The 14965-nt window shown below is 33.8% G+C and overlaps 1 protein-coding gene across 1 annotated transcript in view; it reads left to right on the top strand.

Moving 5' to 3' along the window:
* The window catches only part of LOC107719710 (E3 ubiquitin-protein ligase RNF123-like), a 146096-nt gene that overhangs the window by 120263 nt on the left and 10868 nt on the right, over positions 1–14965 (top strand). The window contains exon 37 of the mRNA XM_016527196.1: positions 3199–3293. Within this exon, the coding sequence (XP_016382682.1) occupies positions 3199–3293 (95 nt within the window). The remainder of the gene's footprint in view (positions 1–3198; positions 3294–14965) is intronic.

Genomic DNA, 14965 nt, shown 5'->3' with positions numbered 1-14965 from the left:
CTCCGCATTCGTCACTAATCACGCAACGCCGACGTGCTGCGTCATCCGCCGGCACGGCTTCCGCGTATGACAGATACCGGAAGTGAGAGAAAAGTGTTTATTACGTTTGAAATATGGATTTTTTCTTGGGTGAACTAACCCTTTAATAAAGATAACGTCTATTTGAACACTTGCTTTGACGTTTTCAGAGATGTGAGCTCCAGAACGTCAGCGGCCGTTCAGCGCTCATGAACCCTCCGAGAGCAGCCTTACCTTTGCCTAGCAATATATATATATATATATATATATATATATATATATATACATGACATTGTATTATATATAAATATTTTTGTTAAATTATAACCATTAAAAAACTGTATAAAAATCGGTCACTATAAAACATAATATAATAAAATATTCAGAATATACAGCTTCATTTGAATGTCTGTCATTAGAGAAAGAGCTAGAAAGCATGTAAGTGTGACATCTGTCAGCAGTTGTTAACTGAAGCATGCAAACCAGCCAAACCTTGCCACCTTGTTTCCACCTGCTGTGTGATTCTACCTACATTTTAACATCAGAACTGTGGCATCAGATGCCGTAACGTAGTGCTTTTCCACTTCGTCTTCCACTCGCAATCAAGACACCGGCTGTCAACGCTGTTCATCAGTCCAAAACATTGGACGGAGCAGCGATGATTGGCAATGTCAGGACCAATTTTGGCAGTTGCAGACTAGACGAGCATGAATTTGCTGCTGGGAAAGTAAAAGCTGAAGGAAAAACGAGCCTCACAGACCTGTGGCGCTCGCAACGACAGTCTAAAATTATCAAGCTGATCCCGATGCATTTATGATGAGCCTGGCTAATGGGTGGAAGGTGATGGAGGAGGGTCTTTCACACTGTTCCCCTCCAGCAATTAAACCCAATGAGTGATGGATGGAAAAATAGCATAAATGCAATTAGAAAGTCTTTTCTTTGGCATAGATCTTTTTTGATTGTGCCAGTCATAGCTGCTGAAGGGGACTTTGAATGGCAGTCGTAACTGCTGCCTCCTTTTACATGCATATGAGTGAAGTAGGGCTGCACGGTTAATCGAATGTGATTGTCATGCGCATTTTGTTAGTAATGCCGGTTCTGTAATCAGCAGTAAATCATCATCACATGCTTTCAGATGGAGCAGCATTTACTACACAGAGCTGTAGTTCACTGACAAGTTACGCAAAAAAATCGCGATTTTATTGTGCGATTATGAAATTGAAGAAATCGTTCGCGATAATGTCAGCTGTTTGTATAGCTTCTCAGTGAACTACGGCTCTGTGAAGTAAATGCTGCTCCATCTGAAAGCATGTGAAAATACCACATTTAATAACATATTTTTACTCCAAACTCACTTCATAACGTCAGTCGAGTGTTTGAAATAAATCCTTCTGTGAGATGATGTGGCTTCTTACACAGAATAAGGCACGCAACATATTTCATAGTATTTAAGCAGTGATAAAGGCATTGCATTATAAATATACTTTATTTTAATGAAAATTATAATAATAATAACTCAGATAAACCATATATTGTCATAATCGTGTTAACCCAGGCATTTCCTGGGTTTCTTCTGCGAGGCGTATTTGGAGTTTCAGCGCGAGAGCGCCCTCTGGCCTTTGGATGGAGATTTACTGCTGATCACAGAACCGTGCTTCACTGAAAAATACGCATGACAATCGCAGCTTCTGTCGAATTGCGATTTCGATTCCATTTCGATTTATCGTGCAGCCCTAGAGTGAAGTGCATCATTTCTGATATTTTTTATTATAAAATGATTATTTTATTATACAAATGTGCATTAAAATTGCTTTAAATGGGTAATCATTCTCTAAAAAGACTTCAGAACTGCAATGGAAACATATTTATTTAATAAATTCCTATATATGACCCTGGACCACAAAACCAGTCATAAGGGTCAATTTTTTGCAATTGAGATCTATACATCATCCGAAGACTGAATAAACAAGCTTTCAATTGATGTATGGTTTGTTAGGATTGGACAATATTTGGCTGAGATACAACTATTTGAATATCTGGAATCTGAGGGTGCAAACCATTCTAAATATTGTGAAAATCTCCTTTAAAGTTATCCAAATTAAGTTCTTAGCAATGCATATTACTAATCAAAAATTAAGTTTTGATGTATTTACAGTAGGAAATTTACAAAATATCTTCATGGAACATGATCTTTACTTAATATCATGAATTTTGGCATAAAAGAAAAATGGATCATTTTGACCCATACAATGTATTGTTGGCTATTGCTACAAATATACCTTATGACTGGTTTTGTGATCCAGGGTCACATATGACCATAAAAAAATGCCACATTGCTTTGGAATTCTAGTTTATATGTTGCATGCAAATATAAAAAAAAATATAAAGCATCACTGCTATAAAATATTATATTGTAATAGTGTTCTGATTATAATGTTATTTCAGGAGCTCAGGTTTTTTGACATTTTGACACAAAAATACATTTTTGACTTTTTTTTTATTAAAAGTTGATTAATATAAATGGGAGAATTAGTAAAAAAAAAGGATAATATATAGTAAAATGCATTTTAGAATAAATTAATAATTACACACACACGTATGTAATAAATTGCACAAAAAAAAATTTGTAAAATAAATGTAGTTCAATTATTTTCAGTGTATTTTTATGCAAATCTTAGGTTATTGCATGTAAAACGCTGATGCAAATAAACATGTTACTGAATAAAACGTTCTTGATGTGAATAAATGTTCGTATTCTTTAAAAAGACTAAAAAACTACATTGGAAACATTTTCCTAGATGCGCATTTAAAAAGTCACTGCTTTATGACTGATTTATATGTTGCTTGCAAATATATAGTGAACATTTTTTGAACACATGGGATAAAAACGCTGCTTTTTAGTTTTTTTGACATTTTAAAATGTAAAAAATGAGTTTTCTGTCAAAACATGTTATGTGTTAATTTATATTTTGTATAAATGCATGGATCGCAGGAAGGATGCATATGGATGACTACTGCCAGCTAAGAATGGCATTCTGCACTGACGCTGGAAATCGGGTCTATGTTTTGTCATGCTGTTTGCATCTGCATTGTGGAAAACTCACCAATGAGCAATTCCTCATGTACCATGTGTCAGTACGGTGTGTAAAGTCTGACATTTGTTGTGTTTGTTTTGCGTAGATACGGACTACATCAGCACGGAGGAAGAGCAGAAGGTAGAACAGATGCTAACTTTCCTGACGGAGGAGTCCAAGCAGGCAGCTGCCAGCACAGCGGTGAGTACAGCTTCCCACACAGGTTCAGCAAACCACAACCAGCCCTCCATCGTACCATGACTAGAGTCAAACTCTGCCACTGATGGACAGCAATATGGTGTCTGCTGCCTCATGAACCGTTAAAATGATTTGGTCAACTTACAACTTGAGAAATCCTGCCAAAGTTAACATTTGATCTTTTAAAATTAAAATATTCCAGTATAATGTAAGCTCACACAAATAAAACGTTCTTTATCTGCTTCTGCAGAGCTTAATGAGTGTGGTAGTCCATGTAGGACTTCACATGACTTTTTTTCTGATTATTTCAGTCCAAAATAACAGATTGTTCAACAGCTATTCTAAACAATTCCAGTGCTATTTCCAGTATTTTTTGTGTTGTTTTGCCATGAAAATCTACTAATAATCATCATGGTGTAGTTATATAATAAGTGTTTGTGACCATAGGAGCACAGTTACCTGTAAATATTTTAATGTGCAATAAGTAAATATGTAATAATCATTCAAATGTTTAGACGGTAGCAAAAAACAATCAATAGTTAGTTTATTTAATCATTTTGTTTGTTTGATAAAATTTTGATGAAGTATGGTGTGTATTTATAAACATTGCGCAAATAAGACAAGATGTCAAACTTTTGCGAATAATGCAAGGACTGGTTGAACTTAAAGTAAAATTGTTGGGTAAAAAAAAAACGGCTAAAGAATGTATTCTGATTATTTCAGTCCAAAATAACAGATTGTTCAACAGCTATTCTAAACAATTCCAGTGCTATTTCCAGTATTTTTTGTGTTGTTTTGCCATGAAAATCTACTAATAATCATCATGGTGTAGTTATATAATAAGTGTTTGTGACCATAGGAGCACAGTTACCTGTAAATATTTTAATGTGCAATAAGTAAATATGTAATAATCATTCAAATGTTTAGACGGTAGCAAAAAACAATCAATAGTTAGTTTATTTAATCATTTTGTTTGTTTGATAAAATTTTGATGAAGTATGGTGTGTATTTATAAACATTGCGCAAATAAGACAAGATGTCAAACTTTTGCGAATAATGCAAGGACTGGTTGAACTTAAAGTAAAATTGTTGGGTAAAAAAAAACCGGCTAAAGAATGTAAAGTTTTGGGAGAACGCAATACTTTTGGAAGAGATCAAAGTTTCTCAAATGGAGATCAAAGACAATGCAATGTTTCATGGGAGAACATATTACTTTTGCGAGAAAATGCAAATGGTTTGTGAGAGAACAAAGTTTCTTGGGGGAAGGCAAAACTTTTGCGAGAGAACGCCAAGTTTTTTGGGGAAACAATATTTTGATGAGAGAACGCAACATTTCTTGGAAGAATGCAATACTTTTGGAAGAACTATTTTTGTAAAAAATGTTCTGAGAAAATGCAAAGTTTCGTTAGAGAATGCAACATTACTTGAGGGAGTGCGAGAAAATGCTAAGTTTCTCAGGTGAATGCAATACTTCGGTGAGAGAATGCAACGTTTCTTGGGAAAACGCAATACTTTTGAGACAGAATGCAAATATTTTGCGAGAGAACAAAGTTTGTTGGGAGAACGTAATACTTTCGCAAGAGAATGCAATGTTTCTTGAGGTAACACGATACTTTTGACAGAGAAAACGCCAATGTTTTGTAAGAGAACAGTTTCTCGATGGAATGCAATAATTTTGGGATAATGCAAAACTTTTGCTCAATAATGGTGAGTATCTTTTTCGTGGTGAGTGTCTGGTGAGTGGTGAGTATCATTTTTTTATCTATTTTCGTCAGAGAATGCAAAGTTACTTTGGGGAGCGCAATAAATTCTTGCGAGAAAACGCAAAGTTTCTTAGGAGAACAATACTTTTGTGAGAGAACAAAGTTTCTCGGGGTAATGCAGTACTTTTGGAGAAACAAAACTTTTTGCGGGAGAACGCCAAACACTATTATCATACAACAACACAACATTACTTGGGGGAATGCAAAACTTTTGGGAGAACACTAGTTTTTTTGTGAGAAAACGCGAAGTTTCTCAGGAGAAGGCAGTACTTGTACGAGAGAGTGCAACATTTCTTCGGGGAACAATAAGGGAGAACGCAACTCTTTTGCGAGAGAATGCAAATATTTTGCGAGACAATGCAAATGTGTTGTGAGAGAATGCAGAAGCGTTAAAATATCTGTTTCCTCGCATCTAGTAATTTTTTCACCATGTCCTCTTAGGGGCTCTGTAATTCATGCAACAAATTGCATAAGAATGGTTTTACAAGCAATCGCATAAATTCGCACTGCTGTTTTTTCCTAATGTGTCAAGCTGTCGTGTACCTGATTGTCATTCAGCAGAGGACACACAAAAAATCAACAATTTTTTAGTGTTCAGTATAACATGGTTTTGAAAATAAAAACTTGGTACTTAAGACATATTGAACCAGCTGTCCTTTAAAAGGCTTGTTTCATTCACGAAAATGAAGCGATTCATTCATCAATGGTATCATCTTTGAAAAAATCAATCTGGCCTTCTTCTCCGTCCTCCTCCATCTTGTACTCTTCTTTTAATTTGCGATGGATCTACCTGAACCAATGTAAAACAAGGACAGCTTCAGTGTCACCATTGCACTGTACAGTAAACGACTACTTTATGGTCCTTCAAGCACCTCAAGCAATAAATCCTGCTGTAGCTTTTAACAGCATGACGGTGGGTGGCAATAAAAGCCTGTTAGTGATTTTCTGAAGTGGAATCACAAAGTTCCCTGAGGTTTCTGTGGCATAACGTTAATGTAATGGCCGGCCCATTCAGGTCTTTCCACAGCCGCTATCCACCGCAGCATTAGACAGCAGAAAGTGAAGCTCTTCCCCCAAGAGCTTCCCCTCTGCAGAGAAATATGATCGTCCATTCCCATCTCCCACAATGCAGCAGCAGCAGCAGACCCACCTCAGCACAGAGCAGCCAATTCAGTTTAAACAGATAATTTGCCTCTGCGTTAAATTGAGTTGTGCCGTCTGCTGCATTGCAACAGCACAAGAAATAAGCATGTTTATTTTCTATAATAGCCATATAACCTTTTGATAATCATGTTAAAATAGGATATATTAGTAAATATGGGCAGCTGGCATGACATATAATTCTACCAAAGACATTTTTTCTTGTATAGTTGAATTTAGCTGGACAGCCAAGATTTTGTCATGAACATAACATTTATTCACAATTGTTTTTATTATTATTTTTTTGTTTATACAAAAAAAACAATCAACAACAACAAAACTCACTTAAACAAATTGCTTTTTGTTGTTTTGCATATTCTTTTGCTTTGTTTTACTTTTTGCTTACTTGATTTGTTTGATTTGTTTGTCGTGTTGTGTCAACATTTATTTCAAATTGTCTTTTTATTTGTTTGTTTAATTGATTACGGTTTGCTTTTTTACTTTTTTGTTGTTTTGCTTTGTTTTACTTGTTGCTTGCTTGCTTTTTTTTGATTGTTTGTTTGTCATGTTGTGTGAACATTTTTGCTTTTTTGTTGCATGCTTGTTTTTTTGTTTGTTTTGCTTGTTTGTTGTGTGGTGAACAAAGTGATTTTAATTACAGTATTAGGGCTGGTAAGAGACTTTTAATCTAATTAATTACATGATGTGGAGATTAATTAATCGAATTAATTGCAAATGAATCACACATCAAATTTGGCTGAGAGATTACTCCCAAAAGATCATTTAAAGTCATTGTTGTGTAAATCATCAAACAGACATTTCAAAAAGTAGCTTCAGCAAGAAATATTTTGTTTGATTCAAAATAAAATTTATAACATATACTCTTTTGGACCATGAGGGTGAGTAAATGATGACAGAATCTTCATTTTTGGGTGGGTGAACTATACCTTTAATAATTTATTATTATTATTATTATTATTACTATGGAAATATGAAAATATTTCTTTAATGAAATGATACTCTAAATAATAAACTAAAACTGCCAGTAGGTGGTGGTACATGGCTTAATGATTAAGTCATCGAGTCATTCATTCATTTGATTCGTTCAAATGGCTGATTCATTCAGGAGTGAAGTAAATGGTTCTTTATGAATTGTCCATTGAATCATTAGGCTTGTTCTACTTGAAGCGGATCATCACCATCAGATCGATCGGTGTGTGACATCAAAGTACCGCAAGAGACGACTCCTTATGCTTTTGAATCGCTCTCGCGGTACTTTGATGTCATAAACTGATTGGTCTGTGCAGAGCCGCTTCAAATCCAACGTGCCTAATGGTTTACCCAATTCATTCAAAACGTGGATTAAGAAATGAAATGCAACTGCGTGTCTCTCGGTGACGAACAATTCTGCTTTGTCTTTATATTTTCGTTGGAAAAAATTGAGCAAAACAGACATTGTGTCTAAAATAACATAATATTAACTTTTTGGGTTAAAAAGGGTTAGAAAATATTTTGATACATGCATTTTCTCTTATAAATTCATATACATTTTTAAGCCAAAATCTACATATAAAAACAAAATCGTGTCTTTATGTCAGCTGCTCTCCTACTTGTATAACAATGAGAAATGATGAGGAATATAGGAAATAGCTCGTTGGTATTGCAGCAGTCACTTTTAATTTGCACCACAAGGTGTACATTTTCACATTTTACCTCCGAGATTAACGTGTTGATTTCACTGTTTACTTCTAAAACCGTCTCTTGTCATTTATTTTCCTGGAGCAGACTGCAGCGAGTCTGACACTATATTTTCAGTCAGAGCGGCATCATTTGAATGATATCCCAAAACGTATTGGCACTTCAGAGAATCGCTGCCATAATTATCCTCAGTTTTCCGTCATTACACTACGGATGGAGAATTGCACCAAATTACAGATGCAATCACGAGGTAGTGTGAGCTTTTGAATTTATTCACATTTGGTAAATCTTTTGAGATATTCGGGTAATTTTCTGCTAAGTATGTATTCAGTTGCTTTTTATGTTTGATCTGCTAAAAAATAGCTTTTTTTTTCCTTCTCGCCAGTACTTTAATAAATTAACATAATGTTAATTAATAGAGATAAAATCAAATCAACCACATTTATGTTAAGAAATATTCTAAATTTACTAAGTTATTAAAGCAGAAATACATAATTTCAGCCTCTGATGTGTCTTTAGAGTTAAACTGAAGCTGACAACATACAGTATTTTCCAATCACCGGATCATCTGGTGGCAGATGTACACGCAAACCCATTTATGAATGCAAATCACGTTGCCACGTCTGGTTAACGCTGAGGGAACAGAACAGCATTCTAACTACGTTCTCTAGGCTCCATCACGCAGTGAGTTGTTGCACTGCATCATATTTGTCATCAATCAACTGTATGAAATTTCAGATGACCCACATATAGGTCTGAGGAAGGGCAAGTACGTTAAGTGCGTTAATAATTTCAACCCGTTATTTTTCACCGTAATTAATTAATCTAATTAACGCGTTAAATCCCCATCCCTAATATGTGTATGTATTTTCCAATCACCGGATCATCTGGTGGCAGATGTACACGCAAACCCATTTATGAATGCAAATCACGTTGCCACGTCTGGTTAACGCTGAGGGAACAGAACAGTGTGGTTTTCCATATTTATCATCTGGCCACAATTTAAACAAAAAATAAGGAGATTTTCTTGTTGCGTTATGTTATGCCTTGTGGCAACATGATTTGTTTTCATGTCACAATGCAGAACTTTAATAAACAGAAATATTATTGCTATTGTTCCCCTTGAGGTTTTGAGTGATGAACTGTAGCTAATGCAATATTGTCCATGTGTTTTGGTGGCATCTTTTATGAGCCATAACTATTTATTGCTATAATAATCCTACTTACTCATATTCAACCCTTGATTAAAAGTTAATACATTGCGTCTCTATAAATCAAGCTTCCTTAATTGTGACCGTGGTTTCTGAGTAGATGTTCAGCTGTTGTGACCTTCAGTTATTTGATTTGTTGTGGGTGAGGAAACAAAGATTGACTTAATGTTTATTATAATGGCAGAGACGAAACAATTTAATGTTGCTTCTTATTTATGTACACATTCAAAAAAGTCTTCAGTGTCACATGATCCTTCAGAAATCATTCTAATATGCTGATTTGCTGCTCAAGAAACATTATTATTATAATAATAATTATTATTATTATTAATAATAATATTATCAGTGGTAAACAGTTTTCCTGCTTCATATTTTTGTGGAAAGCATGATACATTTTATTTTTCAGGATTCTTTGAAATATACAAAGGTCAAAAGAACAGCATTTATTTGAAAAAATTAATTTTTACTGTCACTTTTCATCAATTTAATGCATTCTTAATAAAAAAAATTATTTTTCATAAAATTTTCATCATTTTGGAATGGTTTTTTTTTTCAATATATTCTCATTACATTTTAAATGTGACTGAAGTGTCTGTATACAGTTTTTTGGGCAATTATATATGTATTAAAATATTTTACAGACAATAATAGCGTAAAACTTTACAATAAGGTTCAGTTGGTTAATATCAGTTATCATTTTCTGATAATATGCAATATTGTTACAGCATTTATTAATGTAGGTCAATGACAGATTTTTGCATAAATGCATGTTTAACATTGCAATTTGAATAAATCAACTTTTGTTTTATGAACAATTTTTATGAACTAACAACTTGAATTAACAATTAACGGTATATTTGTGAATTAACATTAACCTACATTAATAAATGTACAAAACTTTTCTTCACTGATACTTAATGCATGAACGTTTTCAGAGTGAAAGCTACTATATTCAACAGGGAAAATATGTAGAGCAGGGTTTGATTTCAGTTTAAACTGACAGGATTATGAAAAGTAAGGGTGTTTCATAATAAAGGCTAGTTGTTTATGGGCGGGGTTTAGTGATGTCATATGAAAAGGAAAGTTGTTTTAGACAAGAACGTTATGACATTTTAATGATTACGAATATGAAAATTGTGCTTGAAACTTTGCATAGTGTATGTATTGAGCCTTAAGCATCTTTGCCAGAACAGAAACTTGTCCTATCATTAGCTCATTGAGCGAGTGTATTCGTGCGGGTGTTTGTTTCTACACACTCACTGACATTTGTTTACGCTCCTCTGCCAAGTGCACCTTGCCTCTGACGTCCAGTGTAACAAAGCGTGCGGCCTGTCTTTTGTGCCGCAACAATCTGATCCGTGTGTTTGTGTGTGTTGGGCACTCCACACATATTCTCTGTTAAGTGGTGTCTGATTACCAGTCATTTTTTCTAGCCATGAGTAGCTCTTGCCTCCAACCAAGTGAGCAAAGCTCTCGTCTGCACTTTGCGATGATCATTAACAGCCCCTCTGTATTTGTTCCCCTTTTCTCATTGTTAAATGAGTCGAAACAAAGAAAATCTCTGAGACTTGGTTATGTGCTTGTGAGCTTGTGACACGCTCCAGTGTAGTGTTGTTTTAGTAGTATTTCTATAATATTTTAGTATTTATTCATATTTCATAATAGCGTTTGTTTATATTTCCACTGTTCATTTTAATTTTAGTTTAAAAAAAGTTATATTATTTAAAGTGATTTTTCATGTAGTATTCACATTTATTTCGGCTTTCAAATGTACTTTTAAAAATATTTTTAGTCTTAGTTATCAATAACAACACTGCCCCCAAAAAAGGCATTGGTTTATTTGATGACACACCAGAGGGAATGTATTAGGAACAGTGTTATAGTGGTGCCAACATGGCCAAAAATAGTGTGCTAAACAATGCAGGTTCTGTTCTAAATCTTAAATTGTGGAGGATCCGGCAGATTACCACAATCTGACATACTTTACTTGAACTTTTCTAACTTTACTTGAACTTGAATTACATAAAATAACAGTACAAAATGCTGCAAAAACAACATATTCTGTTTGCTTTCCACAGGTAGGAATGTCAAAAGAAATAGCACTGACTATTATAAAATATTTTGAACCTGTATAAACTAAATTGTGGGTAACAAAGGAAAGTAAGAAAGGTTTCACTGAGAAAAGAAAATGTAAGTAGTTAAATTCTGCAACTAGTTAGAAATGGAAGAACTAATCAGTGGCTTTGCAAAAGTTTGCGAAAGTCTTGCAAAGTCTTCATTAGACATTCAAATGTATGTTTTTGCACTGAGAAAGTTTTTGCAACAAGTTTGCCTGGACACAAAATCTTGTTTAAAACATACCAGGTTGACACAATGCACTATTTTGAGAAGGAACTAATCACTGGATCTGCAAAAGTTTGCGAAACTCTTGCGAAGTCTTCGTTATACACTCAGATGTATGTTTTTACACTGAGAAACCATTTTTGCAAGTAGTTTGCCTGGAAACAAAATCTTGTTTAAAAGATACCAGGTGGATACAATGTGCTCTTTTGAGAAAGAACTAATCACTGGATTTGCAAAAGTTTTCGAAACTCTTGCGAAGTCTTCGATAGACACTCGGATGTATATTTTTTGCACTGAGAAACCATTTTTGCAATTAGTGTGCCTGAAAAATCATGTTTATAAGATTACCAGGTGGATACAATGTACTATTCTGAGAAAGAACTAATCACTGGATTTGCAAAAGTTTGCGAAACTCTTGCGAAGTCTTCGTTATACACTCAGATGTATGTTTTTACACTGAGAAACCATTTTTGCAAGTAGTTTGCCTGGAAACAAAATCTTGTTTAAAAGATACCAGGTTGATACAATGTGCTCTTTTGAGAAAGAACTAATCACTGGATTTGCAAAAGTTTGCGAAACTCTTGCGAAGTCTTCGTTATACACTCAGATGTATGTTTTTACACTGAGAAACCATTTTTGCAAGTAGTTTGCCTGGAAACAAAATCTTGTTTAAAAGATACCAGGTGGATACAATGTGCTCTTTTGAGAAAGAACTAATCACTGGATTTGCAAAAGTTTGCGAAACTCTTGCGAAGTCTTCGTTATACACTCAGATGTATGTTTTTACACTGAGAAACCATTTTTGCAAGTAGTTTGCCTGGAAACAAAATCTTGTTTAAAAGATACCAGGTTGATACAATGTGCTATTCTGAGAAAGAACTAATCACTGGATTTGCAAAAGTTTGCGAAACTCTTGCGAAGTCTTCGATAGACACTCGGATGTATATTTTTTGCACTGAGAAACCATTTTTGCAACTAGTGTGCCTGAAAAATGACGTTTATAAGATACCAGGTGGATACAATGCACTATTTTGAGAAAGAACTAATCACTGGATTTGCAAAAGTTTGCGAAACTCTTTAAACACTTTAGACATAATTTTTTAAGGCAACCATAGCAGGTTTACATACGACATTTGCTCAAGCAATTGTTTAAACAGGTTGTGCACTCATTGCATGCTCCAATCAATCTTATCGATCTCTGAAGATGAAGGAAAGAATGCTTACCCACTGTTTACACTGGAGAGTTAGGGATATACGGCAGTGGATTAAGAAAGCCTTTAATTCATTTCCTGAATTTGAATTGTATTTGAACTGAGGAAGCCAACAGGATGCAAAAATGAAATTAAAATGAAAACGCATAAGGAAACAAAACTACAATTCGAAATAATAAATAAAAAATATAACTTAAATGTCCAATTCAGTTTAATGTTTTTTTATTTGTTTATTTAAGAGCCTAATTGGTGCATTGTGAGAGGTTGACTACCTATGGTTAATTACTATTCCAGAGTAAAGTACAAATAGTGTGAAACATTCACATTTTGTAGAAATCTAGTTTAATTTCTTATTTTCTTGCAGCCGTTTGTATAATGACTGCATTTCTGTGGTGCTAGTGGCAGGCCAGCATATCTATACTGTTTCAGGAAGGAAAACATGTCAGTATTCAGCCAAATTGTCATAACAATACCAAGTTTGCTCTCTATATTCTCTGTAGTTACTGTGGTTGCCTGAGCAGAGGTCACTTTTCTAAGATACTTGAAGTGCTTTGAAGTTCCCAGACTTATTTCCTCTCTGAGCCTTGTCCAAGATTTCAGCTTTCATGAAGACATGAGCTTAGGAAATCTGTTTGCTCCAAAAAAATCAAATAAAAAACAAACTAATGACACCGCAGAGTGGAAGAGGAATAATACAGTTTTCTGAATCTGCTGGCTTTCGGTTGGGAAATCAACTCCTACATGTTTTTGACAAATCTCCATCGGTGCGACTCACCGCAGTGTAATCCGTTCCTGCACGGACAAGCCGTTTAGGGGAACGCCGGTATTCCCGTAAGAAACATAGTTATTTTCACTTCAGGAAAAATGAAGTTTGATTACTCAGGATGGAGTTGTGGCATTTTTGACAGCGCTTCGAGATAATTCTCCTCAGGAAAGCTCGCTGCAATTACCTGGCGCTTTTTCTGGCCACTTTAGCTGTGAAGAGAGCTACAATTTTCACTCCCACAGCAAAAGTACGGCCTCCTCTCTCCGCGAGTCTCCAGCCGACTTTAAAGTGAGCGGAGATTGACATTTCTTGGTGACCCGAAAGTCCAGAGAGGATTTTTTTCTTTATTTTCAAGAAGCTGCCAGCCTGGCTGTTACATAAGATGAATAATGAAAATGATGAGACTGGACAGCAGCAGGGTTAGCATTGTATATTAAAGATAAAAATAAGATGAAAACTATTGACACGTTAGTTAAAAGTAACATTTTCATAAACTAATTACATTAATTAACATGAACAGAAATTAACAACTAAAATGTGTGGTTAAAAAATGAAATAATATAATGATAAAATGCTAAATATATAATGATAAAAAAAAGTCTTCAGTGATGGTTGTTAACACAAGTCACATCTTCATAATGACAAATGACTATAGGTTTGTCCAGAATGGATGCTTGTTTATTTATTTAGTGAAGGAGTTGTTTTTCAATAAGCAAACAAACAAACAAACAATGTACACACATATACACAGTATGTCAAACTTTTTTTAGTTAAAATATTGAGTTTAAATTGATCTCCAGTAAACTTTGTAATGAAGCACAATTATTCAAGTACAAGTGTTGTTTTTAAATAAAACTAAAAATTAAAACATTAAAATGTTGTATTTAAAAAATATATATATATTGAAATAAAGTTATAATATATATGAAATACTTAGAAATGTTGCATTGGCAATTAACTGAAATAATAAGTTTGAAGTAAAATTAAAATAAAAATTATTTATTCCAGTTGAAAAAAACTATTTATTTCAATGTATATTATAATTAAAGCTTGTGAATTGAAATATATATATAAAAAAATGACAAAAACGCATAATAATATTGCTAAAACTTAAAGTTAAATTTAAATTAAATACTTGGACTTAAAATTATAAATTTCCCCAAAATAATACTTTATAATGGATATAATGAAGCACAATTACTCAAGTACCACTAAAATAAAGCTGAAAAAAAAGATATATATATATATACATTTTAAATAAAATACTAAAACTAAAATAAAAATAAATGAAAGCTAAATAGAAATCTAAATACAAAATAAAAATGACCTCAGCATATAACAGAATTTAAACTTAGACTAAAATTAAATTACCGTATTGGCCCGAATATAAGACGACCCTGATCAGTAAAACACATTTTGTCTTCAATTATTTTCATATTGCATATTTTTCCTATTATAATTTTTGTTTTGAAAGTATGGTAAAAACTGGTAAAATGTACCAACGATCACATTTAAAAAATATACACTTTTTGATATACCATAA

Source organism: Sinocyclocheilus rhinocerous, unplaced genomic scaffold (assembly GCF_001515625.1).
Source record: "Sinocyclocheilus rhinocerous isolate Xijiao unplaced genomic scaffold, SAMN03320098_v1.1 scaffold331, whole genome shotgun sequence".
In the NCBI taxonomy this organism is placed as follows: domain Eukaryota; kingdom Metazoa; phylum Chordata; class Actinopteri; order Cypriniformes; family Cyprinidae; genus Sinocyclocheilus; species Sinocyclocheilus rhinocerous.
The sequence above is the reverse complement of the archived record's forward strand: the minus strand, read 5'-3'. Positions and strand labels throughout refer to the sequence as shown.